The sequence below is a fragment of the Erigeron canadensis genome, chromosome 6, assembly GCF_010389155.1.
Source record: "Erigeron canadensis isolate Cc75 chromosome 6, C_canadensis_v1, whole genome shotgun sequence".
Lineage (NCBI taxonomy): Eukaryota > Viridiplantae > Streptophyta > Magnoliopsida > Asterales > Asteraceae > Erigeron > Erigeron canadensis.
This window is the reverse complement of record NC_057766.1, coordinates 27,667,514-27,694,051: the sequence shown is the minus strand read 5'-3', so window position 1 is coordinate 27,694,051 and position 26,538 is coordinate 27,667,514. Positions and strand designations below refer to the sequence as shown.

The 26,538-nt window shown below is 32.5% G+C and overlaps 3 protein-coding genes and 1 long non-coding RNA gene across 4 annotated transcripts; 3 read left to right on the top strand and 1 right to left on the bottom strand.

The window, feature by feature from the left end:
* The first annotated feature begins 9,323 nt into the window (after positions 1–9,323).
* LOC122602896 (cytochrome P450 CYP72A219-like) lies at positions 9,324–12,142 on the top strand. The gene is made up of 5 exons (XM_043775507.1): positions 9,324–9,651; positions 10,127–10,344; positions 10,442–10,686; positions 11,090–11,474; positions 11,577–12,142. The coding sequence occupies exons 1-5, from the start codon at positions 9,372–9,374 to the stop codon at positions 12,000–12,002; spliced, it is 1,554 nt and encodes a 517-aa protein (XP_043631442.1). The 5' UTR covers positions 9,324–9,371; the 3' UTR covers positions 12,003–12,142.
* Positions 12,143–17,099: 4,957 nt separating this feature from the next.
* Positions 17,100–20,641, top strand: LOC122602705 (cytochrome P450 CYP72A219-like). Its single transcript, XM_043775297.1, has 5 exons — positions 17,100–17,539; positions 18,487–18,704; positions 19,257–19,501; positions 19,587–19,971; positions 20,079–20,641. Exons 1-5 carry the CDS (start codon positions 17,260–17,262, stop codon positions 20,502–20,504), a joined length of 1,554 nt encoding a protein of 517 aa, XP_043631232.1. The 5' UTR covers positions 17,100–17,259; the 3' UTR covers positions 20,505–20,641.
* Positions 20,642–20,666: 25 nt separating this feature from the next.
* LOC122602706 lies at positions 20,667–24,056 on the bottom strand. Its single transcript, XR_006324371.1, has 3 exons — positions 23,860–24,056; positions 21,739–21,901; positions 20,667–20,743 (listed from the first exon to the last, which is right to left on the bottom strand). It is a non-coding gene; the product is annotated as an uncharacterized LOC122602706 (long non-coding RNA).
* Positions 24,057–24,455: 399 nt separating this feature from the next.
* On the top strand, positions 24,456–26,169 carry LOC122603669 (uncharacterized oxidoreductase At4g09670-like). The gene is made up of 2 exons (XM_043776438.1): positions 24,456–25,099; positions 25,399–26,169. Exons 1-2 carry the CDS (start codon positions 24,632–24,634, stop codon positions 26,014–26,016), a joined length of 1,086 nt encoding a protein of 361 aa, XP_043632373.1. The 5' UTR covers positions 24,456–24,631; the 3' UTR covers positions 26,017–26,169.
* The last annotated feature ends 369 nt before the right edge of the window (positions 26,170–26,538 follow it).

Genomic DNA, 26,538 nt, shown 5'->3' with positions numbered 1-26,538 from the left:
TGGGCTAATTAGTGCTTGGAGATGTGTTGCTATCTGAGTTGTTGAGATATATGGGTTCTGCTCCAACATCACCAGCATTTTCAGAAATTTGCATGCTTTCTTTGCAACAAACTTTCTGATCAAACATATCATTCACCTGTGTGTATATATGAGATAATTTTCTCATAAATGCATACATATTTTCAGGAGTCTGTGTGTGTACAGACCTGTCAATTTATCAGTTGGTTACACATTGTTAACACTTCAAATCCAATTAAGTGGTCTACAATGACTGTACTTACGTATTAGATAGTAGATACTTATTGCTTATTGCCCAAAATGAGAAGCAAAAATATTCTGATAAAGACGTATGGCATAGGTAATTGATGGAACTAATTTTGATTTAAAAAGGATAGTAATATGTTCGTTCAATTAAATGGCATAGGTAATTGATGGAACTAATTTTGATTTAAAAGGGATAGTGGAGAAATTTTATAACATACAAGGACCTGAAGGTATAATTTAATATTTAAGTATTGGTTGTGATTTACTCGTAATTCATATATTACGAGTATCACATCCCATACGTACGTAAAACATTGTGACATCTGTTTTCAAGTTATGACGAGTTATTTATTAAGTGTCAAAGTTAATTGCTCACAAAGCAATTGACTGAGTTGAATGTCAATCATTTTGATGATTTGGTGCATATATTGGAGATCGCCTAAGTGACATGAAAGCCTAGCAAACCACTTATTTTCTTGTGTGCCGGTTTTTTCCAAAATGGACAACTTTTTCCAAAATGGACAAATTATAATGCACTTTTAACTGTTTATTGATTAGAAAAAAAGGTACGAGTAATAGTTTGCCTAGATTAATTGATCAACGTACCTAGAAAATATATATATATATATATATATATATATATATATATATATATATATGATTGTTATTGATCAATTGCGTTAGATCCAAGCAAAAATATAGTTAAATATCTTTCACATTTAATTTAGAACCTTTCTACTCAATGAATAAAAATGCTTAAATGCCATTTTATACTCTTCACCGAAACTCCAACTTAACCACGCGATATATGCAAATCATTTTACATGAGATGACTAAAGGATAGAGAAAACAGAAGACCATCTTATTATACGACCAAGAAAGAAAAATATATCAATATATCAATGAATAATAAAGCACATTATCTATAGATCCTAATCAGAGAAAAAACTTATAAATTTAGTTGGTTAGATTGAATATGTAATCCTACAACTTGTTACCTATGTACTTGCAACCTTCCACTACTAGCACGATGTTGCTAGTCTTAATAAATTTAAGTAGATGTGATTAATTTGAAATGTTTAACTATATGCTTAAGATTTTGATGCTAACTCATAACTTCTATTCATTCTTATTTCTTTTTAATTAAACTGCCATAAAATTCAAAATATATATCTAACTAATCTAAGTTTACCATATTAATCCTATTTATCATTTTCTTAATAAGTAAAAAGATACCATAGATATAATATATGTTCAAAAGGTATACTTAAACATGTGGTGCAGGGGTGTTCTTTCAGTTGATCTACAAAGAAGTCAAGACCACCAAATCGAGTTGGGGCTTTTGTGGTGGTGCCAAGGGCCGAGTGATCAGTCCATCTTCTGAGGCCCATAATAGTATAGCAAGCCCATCTTTCAAGATTCTAGTTCTATTTTGATACGAACATCATATGCTGGAAAGAAGTCTTTGTTAGACGACTACTTTTTATGCCGTTCGAAAAAAAAAAAGAAAAAAAAAATGATTATTTATTATTATTATTATTTTTTAACGGAGTACTATTCCATTTATACTTTTACATTACATGATTTGTGTTTGACTTAAACTTTTAAGAGCATAAATTTTACTATTTATCCTTTTAATTGATACTTAACATGTTTAATTTAACCAAATATTTATGTCAAAAGCGCCTTGCTTTATTTTGTTGTAGTTGTTAGGGGCAAGAGTGTAGACGGCTTGTTTTATCGGCAAGAAGCATCGGCAAGCATCGGCAATTCGGCTACACTATAGCACGTGAATCGGCTTGTATCGGCAAGCATTGGCAAGAGCAATCGACTAGTTTTGGCCGATGAAAATGAACGTTGGGCAAGGCCACGTGGCCATTCTTGGCATGTGGGAGCGTGTACCTTTGTTTTTTTTTAAACTTTCCCCCCTCAACTTCTACATATATACAACTTTTTACACTAAAACACATTTTATTCATATTAAAAAAAACACATTTTACACTAAAAAAAATACATAATTAAAAAAGACAATACATGATAAAAACATGAAATACACTTGGTACGATTATTCATCATCATCATTTTTGCTTGATATACTTCCCAAGCCACGGTAAGCGTAATCGTCTAGCCACCACTTGGCATGTTGTGGGCATTTAACTTCCCACGTGCTTTTGCCATCCCCGCAATTATCATGGTACGATTTTGCCCAAGTGCACTGGTCACCCAACGTATGACCATCCTTAAAAACATCGTCGACCACACTCTTGAAGTTGTTGATCTACCCTTGTAGAAATGAAGAATAGTGCTCTTCGTGCTTCGAAACGTTGCGGCCTAACGCTTGTATTGCCTCTACCTTTTGCTCGCATCGTCGTCTTTTCTCCCTCAGGTATCCCATGAACCCAGAGAGTTCAGATTGAAGAAGGGTGTTCTCTTTGATATCAGCCATGATTCGTGTCTTCATTTCATCTTCGGTCAGACGAGGTCGGTGGACATTCTTTTTTGATGAGGATGCCATTTGGTTAGAAAGAATGCGTTTATAGAATGATGAAAATATATGATGAAAATGCAACTGAATTGAAGTCTGTGTTTGTATTTATAGAGTGACAATACAACTAGCCGTTCAGGGACTGGAAGTGTAAATGTATTTGGTTTTTTGGCTGTTTGAGGGACTAAAAGTGTAAATATATAGATTCTGATGTTGGAGGGACTAAATGTGTAGATGTTTTGAATTTTGAACGTTGGATGAGCGTCTTGTAGTTCTCTTTAAATAGTGGGTCCTTCATCTGGAACATTATCTCAAACACAAACTTAACCATCTGAAAATGTCTTCTTCATCAAATAAAATGACGGTTGATCAAGTGCATGAGGGTATCATGACTGATATCCTCGACCACCAAAGGGTCAAAGAGGAACTCCTTGTTGTTATGCGAAAACTTAATGAGAAGAAACAATGGTGTCGAGAAGAAATCGATTACATACAAACCGGGTATTGTACTGATCTTGAGGGCCAATACTTTACTTATTTGCAGGGGAAGATCGATAAGATTACAATTGTTGTGCAAGAAATTGCTTCCGCCGTCATGACTTTGGACCATCTGATCATATGGGCTAAAGCAATGAATAATTTCCGTTGTTGAATTGTTCTGGAACACTATCATGTTGTATGTTTTTCTTTAATAAGTTTGTAATGTTTTTAAATTGTGAATAAATTTTTGTTGTTATTAAATAGTCAACTAGTCAAAGGGTCAGGTCGCCTCAAAATCCAACACCTCGTCAACAAAACATCCTCTTCTTTAGTCCACTGATGATGCGACATTTGGATGTGATGAATGAAATGATTTGATAAAGAGATAAAAGATTTGAGATAATATTGTTAGAAAGTATGTAATTAAGTAAGTAACTGCTCAGTGCCGCCTTCCGCGGGTTTTGAGCCCCAATACCTCGACGGTGTATGGGGGAGGTTAAGATGTAAGCATACCTTACCTCTACCTAAGTATAGAGGTTGCTTCCAGTTTCTATCTAAATGGTAGAAAAGGCCCTCCAACCTTTGTTAGAAAGTATGTGTATGTATATATAGAGGTTGGAAAAGGAAAAAAAAAAAGTCCAGACGCTCCTAACGTTCGAATTTCACTAAAAAAAAAATAATAAACGGTAACTCCCAACGTTCACTAGCATCGGCCAAAACTACCCATATGTTTTATTTGTGTTTTTAAATTTAATGAAAGTTTATGGTTGATTTGGTAATATATTTTAGCCACAAAATTGACAAGTTTTACACTACACCACCACATTTGGCAAGAATTTGACTATTTTTTGCTACACCACTTGTCAAGCATCCATTAGCTTATTTTTTTTTGTCAAACTTGTCAATTTGCTAATTTTGTGACACTACACCCTTGTCAGAAGTATCAAAATTTGATCCTCCATGTTTTTCATGATTGTTTGTTGTCTTAAACTTGGGTGTCTAGTCATAGTAAAAAATTTAATATCTCTTGGTCCTCTTGGCCAATGAGTTTGTCCTTTCTATTATCACTTTTATGTATTTTGTTTCAACACTACGTCGAAACTTTTTTATTTATAAATCTACAACTATATATAAAAAAAACTAAATATTTTTATAATGCATTCTCATTTAACTAAATTATATTGAAACTAGCTAAACGAAATATTCATCAATTACAATAACTAAAAATCAAATTAATAAAAATTTTTTGGATTATTATTTTTATCCACTCTTTCTATATTTTATGTTATTTTATTTTAGTATTTCTCCATCTTTATGATAACTCACTAACAAATAATAAAATTGATAATTGGTCACCTATCACCGTCATCATTTATAGTTGTTTTTTCCGTCTGAAATACGCCTTGAATGTCACTAGAAAACAAAAGTAAGAGTAAAATTTTTTTAATTATAGTTGGGTTTACCTATTTTTGGAAGAGATTGGGAAATCTCTTTTCACCCGGCCTAGCATACATAAAGAGTTAAAGCCAACACAATTTTTAGTATATACATAATATATGATAATAATATTGACAACAGACTTTGAGCCTAACAATATTGATTGTATGATGTATTGACTAATGAAATTGTCATCAATCGTTTGGACTCAATGTCATTGACAATAGTGAATGTTGTGTGATCGAGTTTCTTGTTAAAAAACGGATAACGTACGTATCAAAGACAAAGAAAAAAGAAGAAAGGGAGACAAGGACATGTATATTGTGTCATTGCGTATGTCATCTTATATGTTTGGTTGTAACGATTACATCGATTGATGCACGAGTTGGGATAAAGACATGAAGTAAAAGGAAAACATAGATCATTGAACTTATCATGTCGACAATTCATACTTTTTTTTTCCTTGTTTTTTCCATACATATTATTTATACTAGAAAAGTAAAGTGTGATGCAGTGGTGTGGCGAAGGACGGTGGTTAACGAAAGGTTGTGTGGTGGCAATGATCGATGTGTCAATTAGTATAGTTTATTGATGTAAAAGGGTAATGTATTTTTAATGAGTGAAAGATAGACATTGTAAATTATATTGATTAAGAATATTATAGATATTTTAAATGAATATTATACATATTTGAAGTGATTTTGTTTAAATAGAAGGAACAAATGTTTTACAATGTAGTTTACATTACTACTGGTATTATTATTACTACTAATGAATGAGCTTTTTTTTCAACGAAATATATTAATTGTTTATGGTTAACTAGCATGGTATCGTCAATGAAGGTCAGTTCAACTAGTCAGAGGCACTCCCGGTTTTACCCAAAGTTTTGAGTTCGATCCTTAGGGATGACAAAACTTTAGGGTTTTTCCCTCTGAATACTTGTAATAGCCCATGGTCAACATCTTGTTGTCAAGTGTACATGCAAGGCTTCACCATTATACGGTGAGGTTTCCCCGATGTCGTATGCCGACTGAATGTTCGGAAAAAAACTAACATGGTACTCGTGTAATACGACAATGTAATTAATGTAATTTTCTTTTAACTTTCGATATGAGACTATAATTATTAGGGTGGAGGGAGTGGAAGACTCATCCCTCTCATCTCCATCTAATTATCCAATCAAATTATTCCACTTCATTTTAACCCTTCAACCTTTTTTTCAACCTTTTTTTAGTGGCAACCATCACACCCAACCTTTTTATTCACAATTTAATAATTTATTTCAACGCTTTAGGACAAGTTATCCAAACAAAATGTGTACAATCAAGACTTCCTAGCATTCCCGGAATCTTGTGTCCCTGTTCATGCGCTTTGTACAACCGTGCAACGTCATGACTAGTTGGCCTACGTAAGTATTCGTCACGATAACTCGATGACCATACTGCAAAAATAATCAAGACTTTCACGAGAAGTTCTCGCTGCCATGCACAAGTAGTCATCAAAGTTATCTGGAGGGTTGCCCGTTCCGAGTTGTTACACCGCGGATGTGCATTTTTGTATGGCAGTAAAATACTTTCTCCCCGACCGATCTACACACTCTTGAAAGTAAATGTAACATTGCTCAATATCACTAAAAATCTTTAAAAACAAACCTTTGACTCATTCGAAATCTTTCACGAAACCAAACCGGGCCAAACTTTGGGTTTTTAACAAAGTAGTCACGCATAAGCGTTTCGTGAGCTAGTACCCGAAACCGCTCGATGTAGGCGCGAGTTTCGGTTGAGCTTGTCGTATCGTCTTCAATCGCGTCAAGAACACTTTGCAAAAGAGATAGACTACTACCCGTGGATAAATTCGGAAACGACAAAGGAATTGAAAATTCCGAAGCCGAATAAATCTCTTTGGACGACGATGAAGATAATGGATCCATATGATGAAAATATGTTTTTGAATTGAGAAATATAGAGTGAAAATAATGTTTGGTTGTGTTCTTGGTGTTATGATTTCGGCCTTATATAAAGATATTTTAAAAAAAAAAAAGTTTCCCAGACTGCTCACTTTACATCCCTGGAGCGTCTAAATTTACACTGCAGGTCCCCAACGGTCATATGACCGTTTGAAACATTTTCACTTCGCACCCTTTCTCCTTCATCTCCCTGCAAGTTGAAAACTCGCCCATAGCTGCTCGCACCCATCTCGCTCACATGGCAGCCGAAGCTCCCCCATCTCGCCCAACCTTTCCCCGTCTCGCGAGCCATCCCGCCGTCGACTCCCTCCCCCCTTATATAGTGTCGTGGGTATTCTCTAGCTTAATTACTAAACGTTAAATTGTAACCTAAGATATTCAAAAAGGTAAAGCCTCCTGGCTTCAACCTCTCTTTCAGCTAATAGATCAAGAGCTTAGGGTTGTTCATTATTTGGTTTCACCTGAAAAACCGCCCAATCCAATTGGATTTAGGTTAATTGGGTTTGGGTTGTTTGGATTTGGTTGGTTAATTGGTTATAACCGAATAAAAGGTTCGGGTATTAGATTGGTTCTGGATAGAAAAAAATAAAATTTAGGGCCCAAACCGAAATCCGATAAGTTAATATTGATGAAACTTGGTTATTTCACTTAGTCAAAATGCAAGTATTCTAGAATAATTGTAGTATGATATCATGAAGACAACACCATCACTATAACTATGTAGTTGATTTACTTACGATATGTTGCAAATTTAGTTCTAATTTAATATCCATGATAAGTCGTTATATATGTTTAGTTTAATTTTTGAATCATTTTACCTTTTCGGATTTATTGGGCCCCAATCCATTTAAACCGAATTTTTTTTGGGTGGTTTGGATCAGGTGTTTACATTTTTGGATTGGGTATTGGTTGGTTCAATTTTTATTTAAGACCCGCTTAAACCAAATCGACTAACCTTACTAAACCGAAACCTGACCTTTTGAACACCCCTACAAGAGCTCATTTGCACTAATGATTATGCTATCGGAAAGAGTTTATTGCCTAAGACATTTATGAATATTTTTATGATTTGTCTCTAATTGGTCATTAAACTTTTTTTTTTAATTGCCATTTGCCAATAACAAGAGTTTATTAAACTTACACAGTATAGTTCTCGAAATTGAAATAATTGCCTTAAACCCTCTTCATTTTATTTAATTGTAATTTCATTATATTTTAGACTAGATTAAACTCATGCGTTATATGGTAAAATAGTTATTTATTTATAATAAAAATTTATAGATAGATAACTAGTATTATAAATGCAATGTTAATGTTAGTCTTATATATAGTATATTTAGATTTAGATTAGAAATAACAATATATATAATTAACTTACAGATCAAAGTCTGGAAATAAAATCATAGAATCATAATGAAATTATCATCAAATATGTTTTGTGCAATTAGGTAGCAAAATACATGCTAAAATGAAACATACAAAGTGACAATGTATCTAAAACAGATCTAAAAATATTCCTAAATATCATAAATGAACAAAAGTTATCATATAAATGTAATATTATACCAAGCATTTACTTAAAAATCCGCATAAATTAATTTAAAAAACAAATATACAATGTGTTTAAAACAAATCACATTAGTATTATAAGGTATTAATCATAATATGAGCGTACTAAAAGTTGGTGTAAATTTAGGAGTTATGTAATCTTCATATCAATTTTGAATTATAAATATATCTATAACTTAATAAAATATATTCTAGATTATGTTAAATAGAATTTTTTTTTCATGTAGATGCTAAATTATAGCAAAAGTTAGAGGCAAACTGGCAACATATGTACATTAAAATAAAAGTACTATTATTAAAGTTATATCTTTATATCCATATCCATATATTATATATTTTTATTATATATGAATATTATATTAACATAGTTTAATAATGTAAAAAATTAGAAAAAATTACAACTAAGCAAAAATCCTACATGTTAACAATAAGAAGGTGCTACATAGAATTTTTAGTATCATCTCTTAGTTCTATAGAGAGATATCTTCTCAAATATATTTCGAATATCTTCATTTTACAAAATCTAGTGTTAAAGAAAACTTCTTTTTATTTTAATCTTAGAAAATCACTAAGGGTGCGTTTAGTTCAAGAAAACTCCCTTGTTTTTCATTTTCATTTTTCAAGAAAACATGAAAAACAAGAAACGCGTTCAAATTGTAATTTTTTATAAAAGTTTTCCTAGAAAATGAAAATTCCTTTTTCCAACTTTTGCACTAAAATTAGAAAACTGTTTTTTTCAGTTTTTGTTTTCACTTTTCTATTTTCTAAACCTAAAATTAGAAAACAAGTGAATTTGAACATGTTTTCTATTTTTCTAAAATGAAAAAATGAAAACTCCATCTTTTATTTGAACGCGTTTTCAAAATTTTCAAAGGTTTTTTAGAAACGAAAAACCTTTTCATTTTTTAAAAACCTAGAATTGAAAAACTTAAAAACATTTTCTCCCAACTAAATGCGCCCTAAAATTTTAAGATACGTCTAACTAGTTTGGAAAATACGATAATCCAGTAGAAACGAAAAAAGTTCAATAATCCAAAAGTGAAAAATCAAAAAGTAATAAACCCAATATAATAAATATCTTTTCTTTTTTAACTAGAGTATATAAGTTGCCTGTCTAGTCTTTGATTGTCTCTCTATCCTTTTATTCATATTTTGACCAGACAAACATTGATGGATGAGGTAAGAAACACCGTGTTGATTTCATGTGCTATCGCAATTTTAGTATGTATTTGGAAGTTAGTAAACACGTTATGGGTTACACCAAGGAAACTAGAGAAGCATCTGACGAATCAAGGTTTCAAAGGGAACAAATACAAATTTCTGTATGGGGACACAAAAGAAATGTCCATGATGTTTAGAGAATCAAGATCAAAGGTTTTGAATCTTGATGATGACGATGAAGTTCTCCCACATGTCATCGGTTTCTCCTATCAATCTCTTCAAAAACATGGTTAGTTCTTTTCTTTAATTATGTGATTAACTTAACGAAGTTTTTTATGATCTTTAAGTTATATTTTAGCCCGTGTATATAAATGGTTAGGTTAAGAACTTAAGATAATGAAAAATGGGGACAATTTAGCGTACCGGGTCTTGAGTAATATGTTGTAATTTGTTTTTGTTGTTGAGAGTATTATGTTGTAATTTGTTTTTGTTTTTGTTGGGGGCTGAATTGGTAACTTCTTGTTGATAACCCACATGAGTTTTTATCGATTCGCAACAATTGTGGCATCACATATAGTTATATTGTACGACTATATATGCAACAATTATTGGATGGATGGATGGATAAAAACTAGTGTTCCAATACAATAGTATTTTCTCTCTCTCCGGGTTGGGCCCTCTTGGTAACTGATAAACCATTTGATGATTTTGAAATAAGGGAAGGTAATTAATTAAGTATGTTATAATTTAAATAACATATGCAGGTAGAAACTTCATCACATGGATGGGATGGAAACCGCGAGTAACCGTTATGGACCCAGAGCTCATCAAAGATATATTTGTGAAAATGAACGACTTTCAAAAGCCAAGAAGTAACCCACTGGGTAGGTTATTAGCAACTGGAATAGTGTCATATGAAGGAGATCAATGGGCCAAACATAGAAAAATAATTAACCCAGCTTTCCATTTGGAAAAACTTAAGGTACTTTTATATTGATCCTCTTATACATAGCAATTTATTTATTAATGCTTAGAAAATATTAATTTTAATTTCTAATATCCTCATGTTTTTTACTTAGAATATGGGACCAGCTTTTCAGTTAAGCTGTGGAGAAATGCTTGCAAAATGGGAGATGTTGATTTCATCGTCGGGATCATGCGAGTTGGATGTTTGGCCTCATCTTCAAGCTTTATCCGCTGATGTGATATCAAGAACCGCATTTGGAAGTAGTTATGCAGAAGGAATTCGGATATTTGAACTCATAAGAGAACAAAGTGTACTTGCAATGGAAGCATTCCAGTCCCTTTACATCCCTGGATCAAGGTGAGTTTTAGGTGTTTACAGGGGAATTTAAATAACTAATGTTAATATAAAAGTAAGATCAACTAGTATAATTATGGGCTTAGCTTGGATGCAGTTAAGTGCATCATTTTTTTGATGAATTTACCTTGAAAATCAGGGGGGACATTTTTGTAATATATCAATCATCTATATGATATGTGTCTGTGACTGCATATCTATGAACTTTACAGTCAAATGCATATTCGATTTTCCCTATAAGTATTTAAATATCAAATTTTTTTCAATAAAGTTTAAAAAAATATAACAAGTAGCTTGATCATATCAATGAATAAGTATGGTATTACTTATTAGTGTCTACATTTCTAAATGTATGTTGTCATTTTATAACGTAAACCATAGTTGCTATATTATGATTTTGCCACAGGTTTCTTCCAACAAAGCGCAACTCGAAGATGAAGGCTATAGATAAAGAAGTAAAGCTTTCTATTAGGAAAATTATTGATTTGAGGCTAAAAGCAATGAAGGTCGGGGAAGCTAACTATGATGATCTATTAGGAATGCTGCTTGAATCTAATATGAAAGAGGTTAACCAACATCAAAACAAAAGTCATGGAATGACTATCAATGAAGTTATTGAAGAGTGTAGACTTTTCTATTTTGCCGGACAAGAGACAACTTCAAGTTTGCTTGTGTGGACGATGATTTTGTTAAGTAAACATAAAGAATGGCAGTCGCGCGCTAGGGAAGAGGTTATGAATGTTTTTGGGGACAAAAATATAGATATAGATGGGCTAAATCAACTCAAAGTTGTAAGTGTTTTACTTCATTGGTAACAATTTTGATTTTATATAAAGCCTTGTGGCTTTAACTCGGAGTTTCTTCTATTTTATATTTCTTTTATTTTCACCCAGGTTAACATGATCTTCTACGAAGTATTGAGGTTATACCCCCCTGTAGTTGGACTAGCCCGAAAAGCTGAAAAAGAAATTACATTGGGAGATTTTTCGATACCATCTGGAGTGCTGATTGGTTTGCCGATAATGCTAATTCATTACGATGAAAAATATTGGGGGAGTGATGCCAAGAAGTTTAACCCCAGTAGGTTTTCGGAAGGAATTTCTAAGGCAACCAAAAACCAAGTCACTTACTTTCCTTTTGGTTGGGGTCCTCGAATATGCATTGGACAAAACTTTGCCCTATTGGAGGCTAAAATTGCTCTCGCAATGATCTTACAACGATACTCTTTTGAATTTGCACCATCCTATGTCCATGCTCCTCGCACTGTTCTCATCCTTCAACCCGGACATGGTGCGAATCTAATTTTGCATAAACTCTAACAATTTATCTTCTTAGAGTATTTTTCTAGTTGAAACAATGTTTATCTATGTAATGTAATTTGCTTATTACTTATATAGAAAAAGGAATGTACAATGCTTATTACATTATCAAAAAAATAAGAGTTTTGTTGTTTGTGCAATTGAATGGTTAGGGTGAGCTTGGCTCGGTTTGGATCGGGTTGCATAAAACTGAAACTTGAACTGAAGCTTTCAGTTTTCGAAAACCATAAACCATGAGTTCGGTATTTTGGTCATTTCAGTTTGTTGCTTTTTTGATTCGGTTTGGTGTGGTTTTCTTTTCGTTTGGTTTTTTCTCTCATTTTTTTCTTTTTACAATGAATGATAATACACCTATTAACTTTTCTAATTGATATTGATATAGATCATTATAACGAAAAAAAAAGTTACACATGTTTTTTGACTCTCAGAGAGGATTTCTAACAACGAGTTAGTGATTAAATCATAATTATATGAAAGTCTTTTTCCTAAAAATGATAAAGAATTTTATTCCTTGCGTTCTTTTCACATAGCAGCCAAATATATGAGATAAACTACTTTTTTTTCTTTATGTTTTTTGTGTTTACTTTAATTTATATTTCAATCAACTAGACCTCCAAAATTAATCTTGCTTAAGGTCCTCAAAAGCTTAAGCCGACTGAGTCATTGGCGACCAATCTGTAGTTGTTTTCCATTGTATTTATTCTAATTTGATTTTAATATGTTAAAACTTTTCCATAAAGCATTAATTATTCGTGATGTACATTACAAGAAAAATGTCATGACATATATATATTTTTTCACTATATATTATAACGTAATAATATATAGCGAAAAAATAATTGTCAAATGATCAAGTGTTGTAACACATAATCCGCAAATAATTTGCAAGATGAAATTTTGATGAGATGCCAAAAGTCTACCTTTATTTGGTTGTGCAATAGCTAAAAACTTTTGTAAAACCTTTGGATAGGAACAATATGTTCTCCATAGTATGGTGTCAAATTCATATTTCTAAGAAAATAACAAGTGTAAATGTGTCAGAAACAATATGTCGAATATAAAAAAAGGAAGTGATATTCATATTAATTTTTTATTGATGTACCATAATTATACATTACTAACTTGTTATACAATTTATACATTATGGTACATTAATCAAAAATGTTAGTACGAATATCATTTTCCATATCAAAATGGATGTAAATAGATATATATCATTAACTAAATAATATAGATTAAAAACATATAGAGTGTTCAGTTCGGTTGGTTTTGGTGATCGCTTTTTTCATAAATTAAAATTTGTATTTAAATAACTAATTACTAACAATAAATCCATGTCAACATCTATTTGGCAATTAATAACATCAAACAAGATAAGAAAATGTTTAAAAATGACAAATAAGCAAAAGTCTTAGTTGGCAAAAAAAAAAAATAATCAAGTCACATTAGCCCTAAACTATCTTTTTTTAGTTATATAGAGAGATATCATGACTAAAACTGAAGTGCATACCTTTTCATTAGGGATGGCAAAAAAAACCAAACCCAGTACCTGAAAATTTTGGGTCGGGACGGGATAAGCTTATCAAGTTCCGGGTCGGGTTTCGGGGGAATTATCGGTTTTTTTTTATCCGGGTTCAGGGTATGATTATCCTGACCTGACCCGACCGTCATAAGATATATATATATATATATATATATATATATATATATATATGAAGTTAGCTTTTGTTTGTTAGTATTTTGATTTTGATTAACATTCTGCTTTTATAACAACACTCGACATTCTCTTTTGATATATTTTGCCTAATATCGGGTCGAGTTTCGGGTTTCGGGTTTTATGATAAGAATCGGGGATCGGGTCGGTTTTGGGGACCATTTTACTCCCGATGGGGATCCCCAATAAGATACCCGACGGGGATCGGGATGGGTTCGGGTTTATCACTACCTGCCCGAACCCGCCCCATTACCATTCCTACTTTTCATGTTACAATGTGCTGATACGTATAACACTAAAAGACATATTTTCCTTTAGTATATTATCAATCATCTTGTGTTCATCTAGAGAAACATCAAAAATCATGATATATGTTGACACATGTGATACACCACCTACACCACCTAATGTTGAAATACAACTATGCTATTTAGCGGAACAAAACATAATTAAATATAATCATCAAATACATTATAATTAAAAACAAAAAAGTGATTCAATATAAGTAGAAATCAAGATGTTGACAATGATTAGTTCATACTAACATAAAAATAACTAAACAATTAACATCCAGAAACCTAAAATCTATATCCAAAATTGATTAGTTAGTGGAAAATTGCAATGGAAAATATAACAAAAAATAAAATCATAAAAGATATGGGGAGGAAGAAACCAACGATTATGATCATGAATTAATAGCAAAGATAAAATACGATTTAAAAGAAGGAATATATAGAGGAATAAATAAAAATCAGGTTGCTAAAGAATAAATATGAGAGAAAGAATTAGAAACAAAAAAATCTAAATCTGCAAATCGCGTGCCAAACAAAAAAATATATGCCAGTCTTTTAAATAAGTTTATTTACATGAATAGAAGATAAAATAACTGTAAAATAAATATAGGGATGCCACATACGATAAAGTATTACGTGACAATGTTATAATGTAGTTTTGAGTGGAGGAGTCTCTAGGATTGTCCAAATAACTACTCTTTTAATAGATATATAGATTTGTAAAAAAAATGGTACGTCTATAAAACGAAAAAATAACAATGGTTTAACAATGAAATATAAATATATATACCCCGTATACAGTGGCGGACCCTAAACTGCAAGTGACTCGTAGCACAATTTTTTTTCCACTAGCCATGTATCGGTATAAAGTAACGATAACGACTAAACTATTACGATTTTTATAAACTTTCCAATAGATTTTTGGCTATTTTTAATGAATGTCAAGAATTTTTGGCATTATTATTAGTTTTTCTTTATCATTTAGTTGTAAAAATACATCTTTATAACTTTTATCATAAAAAAAATGTTTCAAAAGTTTAAAGTTAGCTACAAGACCAGTATCCAATATTTATTTGACCCGTAACACTAATAAAAAATACATCATTTTTTGGAAAAGTTTAACTATATGAATTTAGCGGACCCATAGCCCGAGCTACCCCTTATATCAATTAGTTCCGTTTCTGCCCGTATATCTTTTCTTTTGAATAACCAAGAAAGTTGGATCAAATGGTTAACTATTATCTATGTAGACAGATATTAAAGTTCTATTCTCACCATTTATAAGGTTGGATGTCCTTTTTTTTTAATCTTAGATAGAACTTGAAAACGACCTTTCAATCTCTTTCATACACCGTCATGATATTAAGTGTTACTTAGGCCGGTCTTTATAGCACTTCTTCCCCCGCGTCCGACGGCTGGGTGGGTGGGGGGGGGGGGGGGGAGACGCTATTAGTATGGGACGTGTCCAAGGCGGCGTCTGGGGAACTTCTTCCAACTTTCGACGCGCGTTCAACATGATGTGAGGGGAATAATAGGGGGTTATAAGGAGGGGAGTGTTCTTGGGGTGTTTTAGGAGAAAGCAAAACGGATAAATAGTTTTAAATAATGGAAAAATAGGGGAACAATAGGCTCCAATAAGAATGCCATCAGTGCCGGTGGGGTGGGGAAATAGTTGGGCATTGGTTTTACCTGTTTAATCTCCATCAATTTTCACCGTCCAAGCACATATAAAAATAATATTATAATTGTATGGGTCTTATAGTGTAAACTAGAGCTGTATCCCGTGTTAACACACGGATTGCTTATACAAATTTTGTTCGGATATTCTTAAAAGTCGACATTCTATAATTTAAATATTTGTCAATATATTAGTAAAACGTTTTAATTTAATAGTACTTTGTTTGGGTATGTTCTTTTTATCTGGATTGACAACCATTGTACTTCTTCTAGAAACTTCAAAATTTCATTTAGTTTTATTTTTTCTCTTATCAGGTTTTCTTAAGGCAAATATATTTCTAACAAATTAAATATATATATATATATATTAGGGGACCCTTAATTTGAGAACCTATTTTTTTATAAGAACCTTGAGAACTCTTAAATTATATATTGAATCATATGTATTTTTTTGTTCATTCACATGTGAAACGTTATAAAAATATATGTTGCAGAAGAAATTTTTTTTCCAAACCTTATAAATACCCATTTGTTAACATGTGAACGAAAACGTGAACATATTCATTCACAAGTTCACAAAAGGCTATTTTGAAGGTTTTTTAAAAAGTTTCTTCTACAACATACTTTTTAATATCATTTCACATGTGAATGAACCAAAAAACATGTGATCCAATAAATAGTTTGAGAGTTCACATGGTTCTTACAAAAATAATGGTTCTCAAAATAAGGAAATTCTATATATATATATATATTACTAAAACACTAAAATACCAAAAAAAATAAAATAAAATTGATTAGCGGATCATGACATCAGCATGACATAAAAAAAACATTGTTGGCTAGTCTAAATTATTGACACCTCAGCTTTTCTTATGTCATGTTTACTTCTCCTTTATAATATTAATTAATATATTAACTAATTGAATAGTAGATATAATTATTATTATTATTATTATTATTATTATTATTATTATATATAAAAATATTTGCAATGTTCAGAATATAACCTCTCCAAGCGGCAAGCTTTATCTTTTCTAAATAAATACTACCACAAATCCACAACCCAAATTTTTAGATATGTTTCAACATATACTGCAAAGCTTTAACTCTTTATCTGATAGCTATTCCCTAACGTACCTTCGTTATATATGTTTCACAATTTTGATTTTTAAACAAACACGTCACTACCACAACTAAAGCTCAAAATCTGTTTACACATTACACACATACATATTGTACATTCGATATCAACTACTCGTACAACAACCCAATTTTAAACAATTATTTTGTATTAGTCTTAATTTTATTTACTATAATTTAGTTTATATTAAAGTTAAAATAAAATAAAAATAAAAGTGGGGAAAGGTGGTAAAGTATTCGTGGACAAAAATGGTGGAAAATGGAAAAAGTGAGGAAAAATGGGGAGAGAAGGTTGAGCACTCCTCCCACCCTAAGGAGTGGCCTTACTAGCTTATCTTCTAGCTACTTTAAATAGATTATGTCGTCCTTTAGCCATTTACCTCTCTCTCTATCCTTATCCGTATTACTGGAAGACAAACATACAAGCTGATCGATGGACGAAGTAAGAAACACGGTGCTGATTCCATGTGCTATTGCAGCGTTAATATGTATATGGAAGGTGGTGAACACATTATGGGTTACACCAAGGAAGCTAGAGAAGCATTTGAGGAATCAAGGTTTCATAGGAAACAAATACAGATTTTTGTATGGGGACACAAAAGAGATGTCCATGATGTTTAGACAATCAAGAACAAAGCACATAAATCTTGACGATGAGGATGGAGTTCTCCCATATGTCACTGGTTTCACCCATCAATCTCTTCAAAAACATGGTAATTAGTCCTTTTCTTTACGTTATCATTCTCTTAATTAGTTAAATTAGATTTGAGTCCCTTGTATATACACGTTTTAATTAAAACAACAATGTTAAAATGTTCAAAATTTAATACTTTTATGTGTACTGATACTTTAAACATGACGAATCACGGGGCTAAAAAATAACATTACGAAAATTAATCAATAAGGGGGTTGAAGTTTACGAGACCTAAAAGTAAAAAAGAAAAAAACTAATATTTTAAACGAGTTATACATAGAAAAACTCAATAAAAAGTAAGGGTGCCCCCAAACCTCTTAAAAGCTTCATTTTAAAACTTTCCATTGATATCTTAAGTGAAATAAAATCTATGCATGAATATCCATATTCTATTTCAATTTATATATCGATGTACGCACAATAACTTTTAATATGTTTTCAAGCACCACTTATTATTTTCAACTATCTGTTATTTAAAAGATTCAAAGGAGTCGAATGAAGACATGTTTCATAATGGTGTGTAATCAGTAGTTGGGTGGTGATATCTTCTCAAGTTGGGGCAACTTGAGAGTTGAGAGGTCAAGATTAAGGAGTTTCAACATTTAGATTAAAATAAAAAGTTAAAATTCAAATTTGATCTTTGATTTAATAGAAAGGTTGAGAATTTTCTAATTTAACTAGTCGAGTTTGAAGACTTGAAAAAATCTTCACCCTTATTTCATTATTTACATATCTAGTCATTATATTGTGAGCCTGTGATAATCTTATTACATCGTATAATTAGCCCAAATTATGCGATATAATTTGTTTTCTTGGATTACTAGAATATTAGTAATAATAAAACTAAGTGTACGTATAACAGCTACTTTTTATTAGTCTTCTTGGTAACTAATATATCATTTAAGGTTTTTGCAAAAAGGGGGAAAGTTTAAAGTATATCATACGTTAAATAACATATATATGCAGGTAAAAAATTCATTACATGGATGGGATGGAAACCGAGAGTGACTATCATGGACCCAGAGCTCATCAAAGATATATTGGGGAAACTAAACGACTTTAAAAAGCCGGAAATCCACCCACTGGGACGCTTATTGGCAACTGGAATAGCGTCCTATGAAGGGGATAAATGGGTTAAACATAGAAAAATAATCAACCCAGCTTTCCATTTGGAAAAGCTTAAGGTAATTTCATATTGATCCTATTATCCATGGATAATACTATACATAATGTAAGGATGTCTTTTCTTTAAAAAGGTTGACCAAGTTGACTTTGAGTAATTTTATTTAAAAAATATTTTTGATTTTTCATTTGATGTGGAAAAGTGTGCAGTGGGGGAAATAATAAGGATTGAAATTGAATAAATTGGAGGGAAACCGAACAAAAAAATGAGGGAAAACCGGAATTGTATATACTTATTTATTTATTTCAACAAAGGGATTAAAATAGGATTGTTAAACTACACTAACAATGGGTTCTTTTACAAATTACAACATATTCAAAACCGTCGCATTGTTCTGATATCTAAGTATATACAAGTATTCCCTAACTTATATCCATTTAAGTGTAATTTTCACATACATCTCCAACTTATAGAACATAATTACCTAACTCCCTAGTTTATGTTCTCACTGTATATGTACATTTTAATGCATGCTTTAAAGATATATATAATAAAATGCCCCATAAATAGGGGATACAGTCTAATTCAAATGATCCTAATGTTTTTTACCCAGGATATGGCCCCAGCTTTTCAGTTAAGCTGCAAAGAAATGCTTGTAAAATGGGAGATGCGTTGTTCATCTACGGGGTCATGTGAGTTGGATGTTTGGCCTCACCTCCAGGCTTTAACCAGTGACGTGATATCCAGAACTGCATTTGGAAGTAGTTATGCAGAAGGAATTCGGATATTTGAACTCATAAAAGAACAAAGTGTACTTGCAATGGAAGTATTCCAGTCCATTTACATCCCTGGATCCAGGTGAGTTTTTATTTTGTTGTGTTAATTTTCAGAATTGTAATGTCTATTGAAAGCTAATGCTTGTAAGTATTATGATTCCGCACAGGTTTCTTCCAACAAAGCGTAACTCGAGGATGAAGGCAATAGAAAAAGAAGTTAAACTTTCTATAAGGAATATCATTGACATGAGAATTAAAGCAATGAAGGCTGGAGAAGCTAACTACGACGATCTGTTAGGAATGATGCTTGAATCTAATATGAAAGTGGGCAACCAACATCAAAACAAGAGTCATGGAATGACTATCGACGAAGTTATTGAAGAGTGTAAGCTTTTCTACTTTGCTGGACAAGAGACAACTTCAAGCTTGCTTGTATGGACGATGATTTTGTTGAGTAAACATAAAGAATGGCAGTCACGTGCCAGAGAAGAGGTTATAAACGTTCTCGGGGACAAAAATATGGATATAGATGGGTTAAATCAACTCAAAGTTGTAAGTGCCTTAATCAATTGGTAAATTCTTAATTAATGGTCAGTATAGTCGTAGCTCTAACTCGGATTTTTCTTTTTCTTTGTGTCCCTGATCTTTCCAATATTTAGGTTAACATGATCTTCTATGAAGTATTAAGGTTATACCCCCCGGCAGATGGGCTACTACGTAAAGTTGATAAAGATATAACATTGGGAGGATTTTTGGTACCATCGGGAGCGCTGATTGGTTTGTCGATCATGCTAACTCATTACGATGAAGAATATTGGGGAAGTGATGCCAAGAAGTTTAACCCCAGTAGGTTTTCTGAAGGAATATCCAAGGCGACCAAAAACCGGGTCATTTATTTTCCCTTTGGTTGGGGACCTCGAATATGCATTGGACAAAACTTTGCACTATTGGAAGCTAAAATTGCCCTCGCAATGATCTTACAAAGATACTCTTTCGAACTTTCACCATCATATGTTCATGCTCCTCGTACTGTTCTCATTCTTCAACCCGGACATGGTGCGAATCTGATTTTGCATAAACTCTAATAGTTTCTCTTCTTAGAGATTAATCGAGTTGAACAATGTTTATCTATCTAATGTAGTACAAACGTTACTTCATAGAAAAAGGAACGTACAATGCTTTCCAACTAATATATCAAAGAATAAACATAATCGTTGCAAGATGTGTTTGCCGTCATTAATTTTATTGTGCCAGTCACTAATGAATATTCAGATAACAGCAGATGACCATTACATGTAAGGAAGTTGCGTAGGCTATAACTGAACTGAATAAACGATGAAAAAAGCTTGTTCAAATAATGTTATAAGAGTAAAGAGTTTCGCATGTAAGCTTAGACGTGACTGGTGAGACAATTTCATATTCACTTTTTCCATATATATGAGGAAACTGAATATGGGGTTTCCACATGTGGAAGAACCCTCATATTTAATCAATTAAAGACATTTTAATTGATATCACACTACTCACACCTATAGGAGAAAAATGAATAGGGGTTGTTACACATTTTTAACATTTAAATTAATTAAAAACATTGTGCCCAACCCTATATATATATAATATATATCTGGAATTGATAATCGTACCATACTTTTATGATAAATATACCACGATTATGCATTTTATACTTGTAATATCACTTGTATTGTACGATAGATTAATAAAAAAAAGTGATACAAGTATGGCGCTCAGGTGTAGACCCGCACGTTGCGGCGGTAGAGAAAAAAATTCAAAAAATATAGATTGTGTTTATGCATGAGGTTTAAGTAAATATGGTTTATGATACTACATGAGGTTTATTGAGTATTATGAATTTATACTACATAAGTACGTATTATGAGATTTTCAAATTTTAGTTTCATTTTAGATTTTTATTTTGTAAAGTTAGTTTCAATTCAGACGTGTTGGAGGCAATTTTAACCAACAATTCGCTGGACCCCCCTCCTCATGGAAATAGCCTGAGATGAGAAACCCAAGACTCGAACCCGAGACCTTGGGGAAAACTCACCTCCGGGGCCCACATAGTGGATTTAGAAGATACCCTTGACCAACCCACCTAAGTGCATGTAATGAGTTTAATGATTTTAAAAAGAGTATAACACTTTGGATATTAGTTAATAATTTCACGTATGACACACCATGTTTCAGGTTCGAAACCAGGGTTGGTAACAATGTTAATTTATATAAGTTATTCAAGTTAATAATTAGCTGAATCATGATATTCTTGTCTTATCTTTATAACTAAGAAAATATATTACTTACAGAAGCTTATTGGAAGCAACTGAGCAGTGAGTGCAATGGAAGCAGTGGCAGCAGCAAGAGCAGTAACGCTGGTGACAGCGGTGTTCGGTGAAGAAACAATTGGTGATCCGTTTGTATCATTGTTGGAGGGCGATCCCATGGCAACCATGTTTGGAGTGGAAGCCTATTTGTAAGAGTAAGAAAGGTTAGATGTAGAGTGTATTCTAGTATGTGTATGTTTGAAAGGAGAGTATGTGTATCAATTTTACCCGATTCTAACTTTTACCAAATTTACACAATCAAACAAAAAAAAGTACACAATGACACACCTTAAATTCACTCAGTATGAATACTGATTACCCAAACCACTTGACCCTTCCCTATATATTAAAACTGATGATGAAATTCAAATACCTCATAAACCATTATCATTAAATAGATCTACTTAAAAACATTTCAAAGGTGTAAGCACGGATGTTGCGTGAGTTATCTATTTAGCATTTTAAGTCTCTTTAGCTCAAACTCAATGTCAACCGTAGCCATAACGAAAGACGAAAGAGATGCAAATCAAACGCTCTCAATTTCACAAAATTTCTCATACCCAAACATCAATTCGGTCAAATTCAAAAGTAATAAACCAAATAGGTCAAATTCAAAAGTTATCGATCTTTAACGAACTTATGTAAACTGATTTTAACTCTAGGTTAGATTAATACCAATTCAATAAATCCACTTTTCTGAAAGCCCGCAACCATTTTGTACAAAATCTTACATTTAGTATCTAATGCCTACTTAAAAGATTAGTAAAATAGTGCAAGCAACAACTTGTAGGTACATGGCCAAATTGAGGGAGTTTATGCTTTGTGTATTCCAACAATGACTGCAATTTAATAAGGGTAGCTATAGAAAACATAACTAATTTATTTTCGACAATTGAAAGGAACAGAGCATGCAATAAGAATTTTTTTTTGTTATATACATAAACTAAAAGTTGCTATCCTGTATGGATAATTGTGTAGGAAAAACGTGAGGCGCCAAAAGTCTGGCTATATTACAGCAACTTTACACCCATTGACGTGCAAAGTGGTTTGATTTTGAGTTACAAACCAATAAAAGGTGCATTGATGAACCTTTTTTATTCTCCCAAGCTAGAGATATTTTAAGATTTTGATTTATATATCAAATTACATCTATAGTCTTGATTAACTAAATACTTGATTTACATAATCATTATTCAAGACAAGGCGTGTATAGTTTGACCTAAAAAGTCAAAATATTTTTCTTTGAATAAAGTCTCACCGAATCAATAACCAAAAGTACATCAATGTATTCAGGTATTTCTAAACTTTTAAATTTTAATTTCATATCCTGCCATTTTCAGTCCGACTTTAACCACTTGTTCGTTTTTCAAGCCATGCTTCCTAATTAATTATTAAGAAAATTTGCACCTTACTTCGCAGGGGGATCCTAGGTTCGAGTCATGCCAACGGCAAACTTGAGATAATCAAGGGTTTAATAAGTGGTTGAGATTCACCTGGACACTAGCCTAGCTGGGGGATTAGTGGCTACCAAATGGTACATGGGATCAGGCGGTTCCCATCCAATTACCCTTTTGTTTGTTCTATCTAGGTTACTAAAGGGCATAAAGTTTCCATGTTTATTTTATTTAGTGGAATACTGATCATCGTATTTCTGCTAGCTAAAACCACAATGTTTTGGGACGGAAAAAGTATTAAACTGCAACATTAACTATAATCGTGGATCATGAAACAAAAATGTGATGAGCTCTCGGTTTATAAAAATGAGTACTCCAAACACCTTGTGTGCGTTAACCAACTATTTCAATCAGGAACTTAAGTGAATGAGCTAATTAATTCAACCTAAAACAATTATGATTCGATCGAACATTGCAAACAGATTTAGCTTATATATTCTCAAAACGAAATACTTTCAGATTCAGCAATGGACCAATAACGAAACGCATTCAGCTACATTGTTATTTTAATGGGAAAAAACCTAAAAAAAAAAGAAAAACAACCAATGCCGCAACTTCAAATTCGTATAAAGCATGAGAAATAAATCAACACTAAATTTACCAATTAATTAAAAAAAGAAAAATTAGAAAAAGGGGTGTAAGCTGACCGAGTATGTATGCAATGGATTGGGGTTTTAATTTACTTTCCTCCTGCTTCTTTTCCATTCTTCAGTTTCAGTATGAGGCTGGGTTATTTAATTTAAATCCATTATTGTGTCTTCAGTCTCAATCATCTAAACACACATTCTGTGTGATGACTCCGGTGAGAGAGGAAGAGAGAAAGAGGTCCGGTTGTGTCACTTCACTTGTGTGTGTGTTTTTTTTTTTCAAGCATTTATTATTTATTTTGATGGGTGTATCATAACTGTGCATTAATGATTTATATTAATAATTTGTACAGTCAGTTATATAATTTGTATATTGTGATACATTCATCAAAAATAATGGTACGAAAATCATTTCCATTATTTTTAACCACTAATCATAAAATTTATGTAAAAAAACGGTATTTAGTTTTCAAAACTAAAATTTTCGGTAGACCAACATCATATTCACTTTCCTCCCTCACATGCCAACAATTTGGTGCAACTTAAATGGATAAAGTATTCGTGTTCCTCTTCCAACCTATCATATGCACTCACATATATGAATCGTAAGATCCATATAATTTTGACAATTATTTTCTAGGCAAAAAAGAAATAAAAATAATTATAAAGGTTGTAACTATAGATTCAACAATCTACTTTATTGACATTTAAGTTTAGTTTGTTCTTTGTTGGTTCACAACTTCGCATTGAATTCCACATTTTAAGATCTTATCTTTGTACACCTTGGCAACAAATCACAAAACTACTAAAAACATAAACCAAAACCCACAACATGGCAGATAAGAAAATCCCAGTACGTTTTGGGATATTAGGCTGTGCTGAAATAGCAAGGAAAGTATGCAGAGCCATAAACCTTTCTCCCAATTCAACCCTCCACGCTATATCCAGCCGTTCTATCGAAAAGGCTAAAGAGTTCGTGACTAAAAACGGCTTATCCGAGTTAGTGAAGGTCTACAGTAGCTACGAGGAAGTGTTGGATGATCCTTTAGTAGATGCAGTTTATGTCCCATTGCCAACTAGCCTTCACTTGAAATGGGCTGTTTTGGCCGCAGATAAAAAGAAACATGTTCTGTTGGAGAAACCTACTGCTTTAAATGTCGGTGAGCTGGACCGGATACTTGATGCTTGTGAATCCAATGGTGTGCAGTTTATGGATGGAAGTATGTGGTATCATCATCCTAGGACAGCAAGGATGAAGGAGTTACTGTCTGACCCAAACATCTTCGGTCAAGTTAAATCGGTAAAATGTTAATCTACTCTCTCTGTTTTTTTTTTTTGTTTTTTGTTTTTTCGTTATTATTATTAACTTTTTTGTTACTGATTAGCCAATTATGTGAATTTCAAATTTAGTATTTTTGTGGTCTTGTTATGCACCATAAGCCACTTAGTTTGTTTTCTTTTAGCTGGATTGTTATATTTATTCTTTTATTTGAACTACAGAATATGGTCGGTGTGTCGGTGCTCTTTCTGTATTTGACGGCACGCTTGATTCGGTTTGATTAGTTTTAATTTGCTCAAAGTATGTTCATTAATATGCAGATCTACAGTTCCTCGTCTTTCTTGCCGCCCCCGGAATTCTTTGAGAACAATATTAGAACAAAAGCGGATCTAGATAGCTTTGGAGCATTAGGTGATGCTGGCTGGTACTGCATTGGCGTGATTTTATGGTCAATGAACTATAAACTCCCCACATTTGTTAAAGCTCTACCAGCTACAATTCGAAACTCAAATGGGGTCATCATGTCCACCACAGCAACTTTGTACTGGGAACAAGAGGGAGTCACTGCAACTTTTTATTGCTCGTTTTTATCACACGAGACAATGGAAGTATCGGTCTTGGGATCCAAAGGGTCATTCCATGTTGAAGATTTGATCATTCCATATGAAGAGAGTTCGGCTTCTTTTAGTTTTACATCAGGTGCAGCTTTTGTTGATCTTCATATCGGGTGGAATATGAAAGAGCAAGTGGTTCGAGTTGACAACGAGCTTCCACAAGAGGCTTTTATGATTAAAGAGTTTTCAAAGTTGGTATTAGGAATAAAAGATTCTACAATTAGACCTGATACAAAGTGGGGCGGCATCAGTAGATCAAGTCAAGTTGTTCTGGATGCCGTGAAATCATCTGCAGATAGTGGTTTTAAGACTGTTTATATTTGAATTTGACCATATATTGTGTCCCTTACTCAAAAAATAGATAAGCTTTTTATGGATATGAAACGAATTTACTTGTGTTTCTTAATTATTTGAAGTGACCATAAACTAATTATTTCATAATTTTTTGTATATGAAAGGTTTGTCTAACTTTGGTCATTTTGCTACCCGGGTCATGTATTAGCAAACCCATTAGTTATTTATTTATGTTTCTTTTTCTTTTTTTGGACAGTAGAGTTGTTGGAAAAGGTTGAAAACGGGTAACCCAGATAGGCCCACGATCGACTGTCTGTCCATAATGTAAAGGTCATTTGCTGCAGGTTATTTGTTAAATATTAAAGCGATTAATTTTTGTTACACAACGAGGCTTCATGGCTGCTGATTTAATGGTGTAAGTTAGTCAAATATCTTGCATTTGATTTACTGATCTGACAGAGGTTCTTTTTCCAATTTTCACTGTCTTACGTCCATGCCAGTCATACTTCTCTCACCATTTAACCCCAACAAGGTGCATATTTAATTCTACAT